General features: G+C 36.9%; 1 protein-coding gene across 1 annotated transcript; it reads left to right on the top strand.

The window, feature by feature from the left end:
• Positions 1 to 2,898: 2,898 nt before the first annotated feature.
• LOC114517604 lies at positions 2,899 to 3,793 on the top strand. The gene is made up of 4 exons (XM_028537392.1): positions 2,899 to 2,924; positions 3,026 to 3,247; positions 3,412 to 3,614; positions 3,702 to 3,793. The coding sequence occupies exons 1-4, from the start codon at positions 2,899 to 2,901 to the stop codon at positions 3,791 to 3,793; spliced, it is 543 nt and encodes a 180-aa protein (XP_028393193.1).
• Positions 3,794 to 14,664: the final 10,871 nt, after the last annotated feature.

The raw sequence follows: 14,664 nt of genomic DNA, 5'->3' as shown, positions 1-14,664 counted from the left end.
GGAAAATGTCATATTTTTATTAAACTTATTTAATCTCATTATTCTCATATGTAAATTAAAAACCTTTATGCATATGAAAACTATACCTTTCGCAAAATCGACGTCTAGTGCTTTTTTGCGTCACGCTTTTTTTGAATTTTCTTTAAATAAACCTTGCGAAGCTTTGAGATTCTTACAGACTCAACAGTGAAACATTTTGCCTTCCGCAGAAATCTTTAAAACAGCACAGGCTTGGCAACAGAACTCTCAGTTAAGACAAAGGTCCACTGATCTGAAAATCACTGGATAACTCATGTTTATGACTTAAATGTCTTTACTCAGTCGCGACCTCATTACTTATTTGTTGGTACAGTTAAAGCTAAGAGGGGCAAATACAGACTATAATTTTCATCCAGTGAATAGGTAAACGTTAAGTTTTCAAATTCGAAGAAAACAATTAATAACCATGAGCAAAAATAATTAATGTTTCATTTTAAAACTCCAGGAACAACAAATAAGAAAAAAAGACATAAGAAAAAAAATGAAACGAAGAAGTTGAGTAAAAAGTCTGCCAAAGCTTGAACTACAACTGGGACGTAGATAAATCCGATCACATACACATTTCAAATACTTGTATATTTTGCACCATTACACATTGCGACGACGAAAAATAATAAAAAAAACAAAAACAAAACAAAAACCGAGGCGAATTTTCAACTCCGTCAATGACGCCGGAGTAATAAAATTACTTTAAGGCTAAATTAAAGGCTGAATTACGTAATTTTTACAGTTAATCAATCATTAAAATTATAGCTATATAACTATTGCTGAGAAACATTAAGATTATTGATATAAGTTAATGAAATAATTTCATTTATAAAATAAAATCGAACAGAGAGGCTATAACTATTGAGTTTAATTTCTTCAGGTATAATAATAACTATATAGCTCTTCTCCAGCCGTTCCAAATTGTTTTTCAAGTATTGAGGTAGCGCATTGTAAAAAACCGGGACATAGTCAATGACTGATCTAATGCATGATATGTAGAAGGAAGCCAGAGCTTTACACGGAACACTTGCGCCTTTAAGTTGCTCAAGTAAATCACAAGTAAATAGGGTCTTTTATTAACCTTTTTGACGACTTCGTCTATGTGAGGTTTCCATGTTAAAGTATTATTAATGGTGAGACCCAAGAGTTTGATTTTATTAACAACTTCTAACTCTTTTCCATTGAATACAATTGGATCGAAAGGTCTCTGATATCCAATTGATGACGCTATATGCACTGTTAATTTTATGGTGTTGATTTAGCACCAAAAATGGTGCTAAACAAAAAGGTACAAAATGACACGGTTTCGAGTGTCATTTTAACACCGCCCTTTGAGGTGTCAATTCAGCACTTCGGTAGGTGCTAAAATAGCACCACTTTTTGGCGTCATAATAACACGAATACAAAGAAATAAGTGCTAAAATAGCACTACATTTGGGGTCAAATTGGGTGAATTTTGGAGTTGTTTTAACACTTTCATTTTGTGCTAAAAAGCTCTTTGGGTACTAGTTTTGCTTATAAAGCACCCCTATTCTAAAATTGTACAGGTATTCTTCTAAATTCTGCATCACAAAAGGCACACAAATCAGTATCACATCATAAATATTTATTTCGTTTTCGCTTATTTACATCTATTTCTTTCGTTTAAATATACAAATGTTCATATCTTTCATAATCCTCTGTACTGAAATACGCTTCTTCGCCTCCTGCGTTTTCCTCAATAAGATGACCTCAAACAGAGCGTACACATTCGAGACGCCAGCTGGATACTCCATGTTAAAGACGTAAAAACTACCGAGCAGGAGCACCAATGCCATGGTTATCCGGTCGCGGTTTCCAACTGATAATTGCAGCCATATTTGCCCTTCAACTGCAATAAATAGCGGATCCAATTGCGCAAGATCCCCGGAACCAATCAGCCTTGGGAATGTTGTCTTCTTTATCTCTGCGTCAATCATGTCATCGTCCTGCAAATATAAGACACCCCAGCTATAGTACCGTGTTTTTCTAGCCTTGTTGATACTACAAGTTCATTTCACAGTAGGAAAAATGTCTTGTTTAAAACACCGAAATGAAGAATGCAATCATCTTGTATTTCAAGGTATATAATTGAAAACAAGACAAGTGATTAAGACTGTCAATTTTTGCCCATACTTCAAAGTAATAACCAACATTCTGTCTGGAAATGACAACTGAACATGACTTTTTGAAGCATTAAAACATAGCTTATAGCCAGTATGCTGTAACATATTAAAAATACATATATATTTTAGAAAATACTTACAGTACAAACTTTGAAAAATAACATGTCTGCTGCCTTCTCTTTCAACATATCTTGCAACATCAAAGCTGCCACAGTGCTCTTTATTTCTGCCAGATGAAATTAAAATACTGATAAACTCTCTGCCCTTTAAAAACACTAATACAGTGAATAATCACTTGTAAACCATACAAGTCAAGACTACTAAAGAAAGTGTTTCAGTGCAAGTTGAGAATAAGCTGGAGGAAAATTTGAGAAAATGGAAATTGCCAACTACATGTAAACCAGAAACTTAGGGTTAATTGACCAACATACATACCCGATTCTTTATCTGGGTCATCCACCAGTGCCCTCTCCACTCTCTCCTTAAGGGTTTTTATGCTTCTCTTGCTGTAACACTTTGAAGCATACTCGATTACCTTTCCTTCCAACAACTTTAAGTGGCTTGCCATTTCCCGCACTAATTTTTGGTCAGACAAAACCCTTCCAAACTCTGCCTTTACCTATAAAAGAGTGATCAATAATTAATAAACATGATAATGTTTAAAGACCAAGTATCTTCACACAGAAGAATGAAAGTTAACTTCAATCTTTCATTCCAACTTGTCAACATGAAATTACTGCCAAGTTTAGCATTGTGAGCACAAAATAGTATAGCCAGCTAACTAAAAAGAAAACGATTTGCTAAGTTAACAATATTACCTCAGAAATTAACTGAAGAGCAGGGTATTCGTCCAGAATTTCTTCAACCCTCTTTGCTTGGTTCGAACACTGGGAATTGTTGTGTACCCTACTTCAAATTGTGCGTATAATCTTTTCTCCAGTTGTTAGCAAAAATCAAGTGGCATATCTAAAAGTGCTAACACAGAAGCTATTAGAAAACTTCAAAGAGCTGTTTCCAGACTGCAGTATCATCCCCAAGATGCATTACATGGTTCATATGCCAACAACAATGCTTCAGTGAGTTAGAAAAAAATAATCTGCTACTGGCTCTGGAATCTATGTATATAATGCTTAATTGCATGCACTATGTTCCACGCACTTGCTTACTTGCTTAATTATGGCTTGTTATAAAAACCCAGGTTAATTAAATCTTCCTTACATTTATTATCTTGTTTTATCAGACTAGGCCCACTTGTGCGAAGCTGGTGTATGCGATATGAAGCCAAACATCGCTATTTTAAGAAGCTGGCTGTTGCATTGGGTAACTTCATCAACTTGCCATATTCTTTGTCAAAACGGCACCAAGAAGGTGTTTCTTATCGGCTGCAATCTGGTGAAGGAGGATGCAGTTCCTTTATTGACAAAGGAATTGAGGTTGGACCAGGTATGATGTGCATAAATTTAGTAACTTTGTTGCTAGTTATTTTTAATCATTTTATCACCCCACTAACACACTGTACTTATTGCATAGGTAAGACATCCTATGTTGGTGATTTGGAATACCACAAACTTATAGAAAATGAAATCCTGGGTGTTGGCAGACAAACTTCATTGTATAAGTAAGTTGCTAGTTGCTTGGTGTACAAGATATCAAGCTTATATTGTTTATTTTGAGAACGTGGGTTGAATACTTTTTTGATTCACTGTATTTAGCAATTTATTTAGTTTTCAACAAATTTTTGCTTGAAGGGGTCTCTTATTTAATAACTGATTTTGTTTTGTAGTGCCAAGTGGTTATCAGTTAATGGGACAAAATATAAACCTGGAGCCATTGTTCACATTGGATTTGACGAAGATGAGTTCCCACAGTTCTGGGAAGTGAAAATGATTTGCATTGTTGACAACAATGTTGCCAAGGCAATGTTCATTACTACAAGAATAGATACATCGCAATTTTCTGAACATTACCAAGCATATGAAATTGCTACTGCCAGGGAGAAAACCACCAGAATTTTTTACATTAGTGACTTCACATGTTATTTACCCTTAAATAGAATCAAGCCATTTAGATCTGAGGCAAATTTTGTTTGTTTAAGATTTGAAATTGATGATGAATAATGTATTTGAATTTTGTAAATACCGGTAATATAAATTCAAAGCCTTGAGATTAGACTGAGTATTAATAAATCTGCGTTCTATCATATTCTAATTTTTTGTATAACCTCATTTACCCAAAAGTCTACATTTTATTCCTTAAAAATTTGAGGCGAAGTATCGAATCTCTATGTTTGGGATTAAAAGCTTTGTAAAAGGCGAGAATAAAAAAATGTAAGACTAAATTGCACCCTTTCTTTTGCATAGTTATATAAAGGCATCTTAGACTTTGCTTCTTACAATTGCTACTCATCATTTTATATTCGGCCGAATCTGCTCAGCGATAACATAAATAGTGATGAGATACTTAGAAATTGTGATATTTCGTCTACATTTTCCTCTGTATCAACCTATATCACTCCTTCGTTATCCGCCATTTTGAATGCGAAAAAGTGCATGTCGTGCCAATATAACACCCACAGAAAGTAGTGCTTTTTTGACACTCTATCCAGCGATGTAGCAGTGTTATTTCAACACTTTTAAAAGGTGTTAAATGTCAAGGGTGTTAAAGTAGCTCTTCTAAATAAACTCCCCAATTTATGGTGCTAAATTAACACCTAAATCGGTGTTAGATTAGCACTTCTTATTTAACACCTCAGCAACGAGTCAAACTAACACCTATGAAGGTGCTATTGCAACACTCTAAAATTAACAGTGTGGTAATTTCAACTCTGATAGTTTTTGGATCAAAATTGAATGATTGACAACATCAAATGCTTTTCGGTAATCGAAGAGGATTTTTCTTACAACGGCACCATTACCGTCAGTGGTGGTGGACCAGCGATGGATCATGCTGATTAATACAATAGTAGTGGAACTTCTATATAGGAACTGCACCATACTGATTTGGGTCGATGACTTTGAAGATTGCTGGTTTCACATAATCAACGACAATAAATTCCTCAGCGACTTTAGAGATACCATGCAGCGGTAAGTGAAATAGATCTTAAATCTTTCTTTGGATCTTTTACAATTTTTGTGTTTGGCAAGGGTGTATTATTGGCCATTTTCCAAGTGGTAGGAACACGTTGCTCTCCGTATGAGTTGTTGAGGATAATTGAGATTGCAAGGGCTGGGATATGTGAATAGTCTTTAATAGGCTTTGATATGTTTAGAAAAGTTGCCATTTCCTCCAACGGAAATTTTGGTAACGGACATTCTAGTCTAAAAATGTTTTATTCATTTCATTTGTTTGATCTCTTGGTGTAAGGTTGGAAAACGTTTCAACATTGGCTAAACTTATCAGTTTCCGTTTGGTTACAAGGTTTGAGATACGTTTAATTTCAGACCACCATTTCTTCGGGGTTTTTTCCTTTCAACTTATGCATATTTAGTTGATAATATTTTGCTCTACATTATTTTCGCTCCCTAGCTGTTAACTAAATCCCTGTACTTTTAAATATCGCCGATTTAATTCCATGAGTAGCAAAGGCTTGTTGTCTTTTCTTAATGAGCGATTTCAATTTATTGTTCATCCATGGTGCATCTGTGGCGGACACCGTTTGATTTCTTTACTTGGCATCGAAAATTCAAGGCCGGTAAAAACCACGTTGTAAAACTGATGTATTCCACATTTCTTCACAGTTGTTCTGATTGGAGGTTGGGAATAATTGATTGCCATTTTATAGAACTTAAATATCTACCAAATTCAGCTCTGATTGACGATAGTCTCGTTTTGTCATAACAATCTTCTTATTTAGTTTGGGACTTTTGACACATGAAGTCATGAACGGGGCTAATTGCCCCTTTTGCCTTCCTCTGGGCGGCCTGGTCAGTCATATATTATGCTGTACCAGTCTTCTATCGCGCTCTTCAGAGATATTTAATGAATGACCTTGTATTTTTGGAAAAAAGAGCGATAGCAATTTTAAAGCCAGGAGTGGATTATGGTTCAGCTTGTGAAACTTTGAATGTAAGACCAATGGAAGAATATCATAACCTTTTATGCGAGAATTTGTTCAAGAATATAGTCAAAGATCCGGAGCATAAACTTCATAATTTGCTTCCACCGTTACATCAACCGCATCATGACCTTAGAAATGAACGTAAATTTAACATACCACACTTTCATACTGATCGTGCCAAGAATTCTTTTATACTTAAGATGGCAGCTAAAACGTAACTCTATATTCTATAAAACTCTATGTTCGGTTTGAATACTGGAATGCATCTGAATTTGTTTCAAACCTTCTTTACTTGAAAGACTTTTCATGAAATAGAGAAAATGGGCTACTCGGGGTTGGTGGAGGGGGTCAGGGTGGCATTAAGCTGCACTGGATGGGCAAATGCCTCCCCCAGTGACTTGCGTGGACTGGCGGTGTGGTTATCAAACAGAGCAATAACATGAAGTATTCAAAAATCATAAACCACCGCTATAGCACAGAATACCTACCAGAAGTGGAACTCTATACTATTTTTTCGTAAGTGTGATTCGTCACTTAGCAAGTGCATTTTTTTGAGGTAGTCACCCCCCTGCCAATACTAAAAATTGGCTTGATTTTAGACAGTGGCAGGGGGGTGACTACCTCAAAAAAATGCACTTGCTAAGTGACGAATCATGACGAATCACACTTACGAAAAAAGTACAGGAGTTCCACTTCTGTAAGGTATTCTGTTGCTATAGATTTTGAACCAGACTGAGGATTCGTATTTACAAAAATTGTTGGTATTTGGATAAAAAAATGCAAAGATAATGCAAAAACATAAAAATAATTCAACCAAAAAGATTCTAAAATATATATTCTATAATAAAAAAGACCCTCTTGAGTAAAACTAAAGGTTGCAGATGAAAGTGGAGATTGGAGTTGGATAATATTATGATAAAGAGCGGACTTAATAATTCTGGTGGATAACGGTTGAAAAGCTTGGTAAGTGTTAATTTTAATGTTTTTTTACTCCTCAAAAGTTCAAGATTCCATTTTTAACTATGATTTGGAAAGTTAACGATGCCCTTTAGGATGCATGATTAAGAATTTTATTTAACCGGCCCTCGAATTCAATTCGGATAGAAAAAAAAGCATATGTGTTATTTGGAATATATTTTTCTAAGAATGCAATCTGATATTGTAATAATCTCAATGATGTGGTACGTCTGCTTGAAGTTTTCTGTACTTTCTTACTCAATATTTATTTAATAGTTTAATAGTATGCATGGAAAAAGGCATCTCCACCTAAATTGTGTTCATGAATTTATATGTCATTTTACATAGGAGATTAAAATTTTTTTTAGTACAATAGACTTTGGCAATTTAATATAGAATAGTTAAACAAATATATAAATATGGGATAAATAAACCAGGACTACAGGATTTATTATAATTTTGTACATTCCTTGTGGTAAACAGTCAAATATGAATCAAAAATTCAAGAATTATTCTACATATGTGGTCATGTGTCTGATATATATGCCTATTATACTATTTGACATGCACTATATATAAATATATATATATATATATATATATATATTAATATATATATATATATATATGTAATAAAATATTCGAATTCTAATTAGAATTGAATATGATTACATAGCATAGCATAGCATAGCATGGGATGCCTATATCAGCACAATATTTTTTTCCGATTTGACCATATCTATGCACAGTAGCGGGACAGTTGGGGTGTTTATCAGGATGGGATATCTAATTAATCAGGATGAGAGATTTTTACAGTTGTAATTTTATGAACAGTGGGGTGAGACATCTATGAATCAGCAGAGGGATGTTTCCAATTTTTGCCAGCGTTATTCCTTAGGGAGCGCTGAAACCTAAATTTAATCAAATTTACGTCAACGTAATTTTCAGTGACGAAAATTCACATCAGTTAGTCAATTAGTTCTAGTCAGTAAGTTAGTCATAGCGTAATCTCCGGGCGTCTTTCGAATTATTTTCGTAATTATTTATTGTACATATTCAGTGATAGGAAATATAGGTTAAAAGCCTAGGGAGAGGTTAGGCGTGAAATATACAAATATTTCTGTCAGATGATATGCATGAACTGAGCAGCGCGCCGCGGTTTATGTACATTACTTTACACTACGAGTGTTTTGCCCGATCCTTTTCAGAAAGTATTAAACTTTTAAATGTTGACATCATAAAGTAACACCTTTCTACGAACCGAAGAAACACATAAACGGTGTATTTTGTTGAAACGTGTTACTGTGAAATTGTTCCAGCTGCCATGAGCTATAATATAATTTAATACTGAAAAAATCGCGGCAAATATAATTTGAGTACTTTTGAGTAAAATGAAAAACAATATCAGTTAAAATTTTACTCGATTCGTGATTCAGCTCTTAGTTGTAATTGAAGTAGAACTATGCTTCGTCAACTGGCCTCGCTCGTATATAATTGATTCCGAGTTATGTCTATCCTAGCACTCGCGATTACTAGATTTTTAGATTTCTAGATTTTTAAAGATTTGGGTACGTAGCAGATGTGACTACCCTGTCCTAGAGTATCTGCAGGTTGCATGGGTTATATCAGGACACACGTCCAGTGCTTAACCTCGAAACTTTGCACTATTCGGCTTCGTTCTCTAGTTCTGCTTATACATTTATTTAATGCATGTGCATTTTTTGTTTTTAGTTCAAAAAGAAAGAGAACCGTTTGATCTGGCCAATTTCAACATGTATTCGGAATTCATCTTCTAAAATACAACTGGTATGTTGTTAGTATCATTTGCTGCCAACAAATTTTTATTGCATGTTCTAAGTGTGAACCAAACTGAAAGTGAAACTAGGTATCCAAGGATAGTTCAAAGTTATATAGATAGTGCTAAGCAACCAGACATTTGTCCCAACATAAACGTTTTTGACTTATGCCAGTAAAAATATAAAGAACTAGGTTAAACATTACGCTTTATCAAACAGGAGATTACTCAAAGTACTTAAATTACGTTAGCCGCGATATTGTAATACTAGATTATAATTTTAGTTGCTCATGCAAAGCGGGCGCTATTTTCTCAGTTTAGTATCATAGGGTTCGGCAAAAACACCATGTCTCATCTTTTCGTCAAACAACTTTGACTACATGAACTACATGTATATGATGGCAACAACTGATCCGTCATTTCCAAAGAATAGCCAAAATAGTTGCGTTGTAAATAATGGAAATAAAAAGCGTGGTAAATATTTTGTCTATGATGTGAATACAAAGCAATATACTTATTAATCAATACTGTATACGACCAAAGGAAAAGGGATGGATGATAAATAAATAAATAAAACAAGTTGAACTGATTTAAAAACGTTACATTTCTGATCATGTACAAAAAAATACTATAAGGGTAAATCAAACTACCCCCCAGAAAGTTTATACTATGACTGACTGACTAACTGTCTGACTCGTCTGAATTTTCGCCACTTAGGACAAAGAAACTTTGCCCTAAAAAATCATGCAGTCCCCTCGATTGTTCACATGCAAGCTGTATTTTCATCAGTGTAATTGGTGAATCTGTCATACTCTTTCCTTGTTCGAGCGGAATGGCTCGAGGGGCGAGGGATACGAAACATATCAATCTCGTTCCCCGAACCCGCAATTTCCTCAGGAAACAAAGGCTGTGGGATAATCCAGATCGGAAAGCCAAAAATCCTGTCGCCTCGTTAGAAATGTCATTTTCGAACTTCTGAGCAAAGTCAAAATCACTCGTGACACGGATAGCTAAGTGGTCGAACTAATCGAGAAAGTGATTTCATTTTCCGTTGCAAGTGAGTTTATGTAGTGGTTTCCGATCTTGTTTCAACATTTCATTTGTTAAATTGCGAAGGATGTGCAAAGGATTTTAGGCGATTATTGAGCTGGAGCTAGCTCTGTATCAGTCAATATGCCAGAATTGCAGCAAAATATAGTGTTAAAACTGGGAAATGAAATACATACATGATTTAAGGAAATCTTCTTCATTTTAGATCAAACTGGTGGTGCATTAAGGATGTTCGATATGGGGGTAATCGCGAGAATATTCCCTGACATCGTCGTTCTCGATATCGGGACGAACGACTTAGCTCTTGTTGAATTTTGAAATACATGTATATTCTCCGCTTCTAACGCTCCCCTTAATACAATACTTCTCTCTTTCTGTCCTTCTATATTTAGCCCCCTTGGCCTTGTCCGATTGTCAATCAGGAGGTGTGTCTACAACACTACATCCCTACTTTCCTTTAAACGTACATGCAATCTGTCCAATATCAACCTTAATTACTTTTACTGTTCATGTATACCCTAATGTATGTTCGATAATCTAAAAGTTTATTAAGTTCGGATTTATAGGATTTCCATACTGTTCGGTTTGAATGCGATTTCTTGTCGATCTTCGCAGTGTTGGTGTCTCCGATTTTCAGCTGTTATCTGAGTTCCTTTCCGTTCGATTATTATATTTGGTCCCAGTTCGAATTTTGTTATGAATTTGTTTCTCTTTCTCTGTTTAAGTATGACTTTGTCCCCCACTTTTGGTGCCGATGGTTTTGCATGTCTCCTTTCATTTGCGTATTTTCTTCCTTTTGTTTTTGCTTTTGCATCGTTCGCCTTAGCTTCCTTGTGTCGGTTTACTACTTTATCTTTCGGGTTTAACATCGGCAACGTTCCTCGCACAGGTCAGTTGAAAAGGAGTTGAGCTGGTGGAATGTTCGTTGAGCAATGAGGTGTGGTCCGATAACTCAGCAAAAACCTGGAGAGTTCTTGTACCCAGTTGCGATTCTCTGCTCGGGCCGTTCTTATTGCTTTGCTGAGGGGTTTCATAAAGGCCTCAGCTTCGGAATTTCCTTGTGGCCACTCTGGCGTCGATGTCTCGTGCTTTATACCCAGTTTTATTAGCTATGTTTTAAAATCATTTCCATTAAATGGCGGTCCATTGTCTGATTTGAAGGTATGAGGGATTCCATGTCGTGCACAAATCGCATCTAATTTTGGAATTAGTGCTTTAGCTGACGTGCTGTTGATTATCTCTGCCTCCGGGTATCGGGAGTATTCGTCAATCAAAACGATTATGTATTGTCCCACGGGAATTGGTCCGTAAAAGTCGGCGTGGATGGTTTGCCACGGACCTTCCGGCATTTCTAGTGTAAGCAAGGGTTCTGGTCGGTTGGGAGGTCCATTGGCTTGGCATGGCAAACATCCGTCAATCTCCTTTAGTACTGCTGTGTCCATACTTGGAAACCAGGCATATTGGCGTAGCAAGGCTTTTGTTTTTGCTAGTCCTTGATGGCCGGTATGAGCCAGTCTAACCACCTGCATTTGTAGAGCTGCTGGTATGATGATCCGTGTGCCTCTCAGAATTACCCCGTTGGTGTTGTCTATTGTGATTTCGTCTTTGATGTTTACGAAGGGTTTTACTAGTTTAGCAGTCCAATCACCGGACAAAACTGCCTGGTGTACTGCCACGAGACTGGGATCTTTGGAAGCGTGTTCTTTTATAACCTTTAAAGGTATTGCCGCTTCAGCGTTCTCATATTCTTCGGCAATACTATGCTTTGGCACGTGTGACTGTAGATGTCGGGATAGGAAATCTGCTGGGTTGTCGCAACCCTTCTTGTAGATTACCTGAAAGTCATATTGTTGTAACCTTAAGAGCCATCGTTCGATTCTGGCAGGGAGTCGAGACAGAGGATTGTTATAGATCAGCTGTAGTGGTTTGTGACAGCCTCGTACCCAGGCGCTTTAGTAGTAAAAAAAATTGTTGCATTCAGTTATTGTATAGAGGTCTGCTAAAAAAAACGCGAGCGCACGGGGGTGCTTGGGGTGGTTTTGCCAAATTTAGCGCCTGGCAGAAAATGAATTCAACATGGAAACAATCAAATGAATAAACAATATAGCTAATACAATACAATATAATTATATACTATAATTACTTGAATTAGATCCAGGTTTTTACAGATATACCGGTTTTTAAAAATGTTTTAGGTTGATTAATATTATGTTACAAATTATATCCGATAAGTATCACGTATGGAATCAATTTACTTTTCAATTCATTTGTCGCCATATCGCGTTGAATTCATCATCGAACTCGCTAAAACAAACCGTCCCAAGCACCCTTGCGCGCTTGCTTTTTTTAGCTGAACTCTATACAATACCTGTTTGCAACGTTATATATTTTAGTATTAAAGCGCCTGGGTACGAGGCTGGGTTTGTGATCTGTTATCAGCGTGAAGGGAGCCCTGAATAGGTACAGATGAAAATGCTTGATTCCCCACACGATAGCAAGAGCTTCCTTCTCCGTTTGGAAGTAACGTTTTTCCACCTGAGAGAGAGCGCGACAGGCATAGGTAACAATATTGGAAGCATTTTGCTGTGGATCCTTCTGAGTTAATATCGCGGATAATCCCGCGGGGCCGGCGTCGACTAATATCGAGGTCTCTTTAGAGGTGTCAAAATGGCTCATGACAGGACTATTGAGTAGAGCCTGCTTCAGTTTGTCGTAAGCTGTTTGGTGTTTATGTGTCCATGTAAAATGTGCATTCTTTCGTGTTAATTCGCGGAGTGGTTCAGTGATAGTTGCATATAGTTTATAAATTTAGAGCTTATGTTGGCCATTCCCAACAAAATTCTTACTTCACTGACTGTTTTCGGTTGTTGTGTGTTTGCAAAGGCTTCGATTTTCTTAGGGTCTGGGCTGACACCCTTTTCGGTAAAGATAAGTCCGAAGAATTCGAGGTTCTTTTTAAGGAACTTCCATTTCTCGAGATTTAAGGTAAAGTTGTGTTGTTGTAGTCGGGTGAGACACTCCAGAGCACGGTCGTGGTCTTCCCTGGTGTTACCAAATACAATGATGTCATCCGCAATGTTCTTTATTTCTTTGATGTCCTGGAGTACTTCCTGTAAGGAATGTTGGAAAAGCTCGGCCGCTGCGTTGGTGCCATAGTTTAATCGCTTATACCGAAACAGTCCCAGATGCGTGCAAAAGGTCGTGATATTTCGTGACTCAGGACTGAGTTCTAGTTGGTGGTATGCTTGGCACAGGTCAAGTTTTGAGAAGAACGAAGCTCCGTTGAGTTTCATGGAGACCGATTCAGGAGATGGTATTGGATGTCTCGTTCGCTTGATGGCTGTGTTCGTGACACGCATCTCGACACATAGTCGAATGTTGTTGTCTTGTTTTTTGAACAATAACCACTGGGGAAACCCATTCTGTTGGTGTATTTTCAGGCACTTTCTCAATTATATCATCATGCTCTAACTTTCTTATTTCATTTTCCACTTTTTGGCGTAGATGGAATGGTACCCGTCGCTGATGTTGTGCCACCGGGGTTATACTTTCGTCGATGGATAATTTAACTTGCTTCAGGCCACATCGTCAACATATCGTTTCCAAAACAAAAGTTTGACCGGACTAGAGGACAAAGCTCTTTGCTCGACATCTTCCATTACTAGGTTAGCAATTACTGGCGAGACTGGGGATCCCATCGCTGTCCCAAAAACCTGCTGGTAATAGTTGCTTTCGAAAGTGTAATCATCGGTGTAAAGAACGAAAAGTATTGCCTTATAGTTTAAGATTCAAACATCTAATTCGGAGTAGAAAGGGATACAAACTCATGGAAAATACTGGTTTTTCCTTCTTGAGATTACGTATAGATGATTGTCACCATTCTATACAGCGTTTGGGCTCTGAATGGTTGCGTTTTTTTGGCGAACTTTCTGAAACGTTGGATAGTTCTGAAGCCCCTTGGGTTGAAGATTTTTGTCGTTCTAAGGAACGCATACTTTCCCTCAAACAGAAAGAGAAACATGACAAAAAATTGTTACGTTTGTTGGAACATAAACCACCGTAACACTCAGATTCGGCTCTTAAGAAAATATGGGTTAAAAACCTATCTACTAAGGAGCTAACGGATATTGAAAGGAAAGGACTAGAACATGTTCTTAAGTTTGCTATTGCAGCGAGGCGAATTCCAATAGCTGAAATTGTCGCTTCGGTTGAAGAAGGAATTTTTCTCCTTAACGACGAAACTAAGCTGACGGTAAGAGCTGAAGTCAGTAGCATCCTCAGACGTGCTAAGGCTCCCCCGAGAAATATTGACAGTAACGTATTTAAAGCTTTGCTTTCTTTAAAGAAAGATCCGGACAGGGTTGTGCTCTCAGCAGATAAAGGCAATTGTTGTAATGGACAGAGAAAACTATCGCGAGAAAGCGAGTGCTCAATGACAAAAACACCTATAGTGTCCTTAAGTCTGACCCAACTGGTAAGACTGGTAAGAGAATTGAACAAACGCCTATTACTCTTTAAGAAAGCTAACAAAATTAGCGAGGTCACTTATAAATTGTTGCGTAGTAGCGATCGTTTATCTCTGCGATTCTATGATTGCCGACGATTCATAAGTCGGGAATACCTTTGAGACCTAT

This window comes from Dendronephthya gigantea, unplaced genomic scaffold (genome assembly GCF_004324835.1).
Source record: "Dendronephthya gigantea isolate DGI-Jeju-01 unplaced genomic scaffold, DenGig_1.0 000009F, whole genome shotgun sequence".
In the NCBI taxonomy this organism is placed as follows: domain Eukaryota; kingdom Metazoa; phylum Cnidaria; class Anthozoa; order Malacalcyonacea; family Nephtheidae; genus Dendronephthya; species Dendronephthya gigantea.
Note: the sequence above shows the minus strand (reverse complement) of the source record. Positions and strands in the feature narration are given on the sequence as shown.

Bases quoted from the DNA above. Each gene is read 5' to 3' on its own strand.
- LOC114517604 (XM_028537392.1), top strand. From the start codon at position 2,899: ATGAAATTACTGCCAAGTTTAGCATT. The intron at 3,248-3,411 runs GTGAGTTAGAAA...TTGTTTTATCAG, and splicing joins ATGCCAACAACAATGCTTCA to ACTAGGCCCACTTGTGCGAA. The intron at 3,615-3,701 runs GTATGATGTGCA...CTTATTGCATAG, and splicing joins AGGAATTGAGGTTGGACCAG to GTAAGACATCCTATGTTGGT.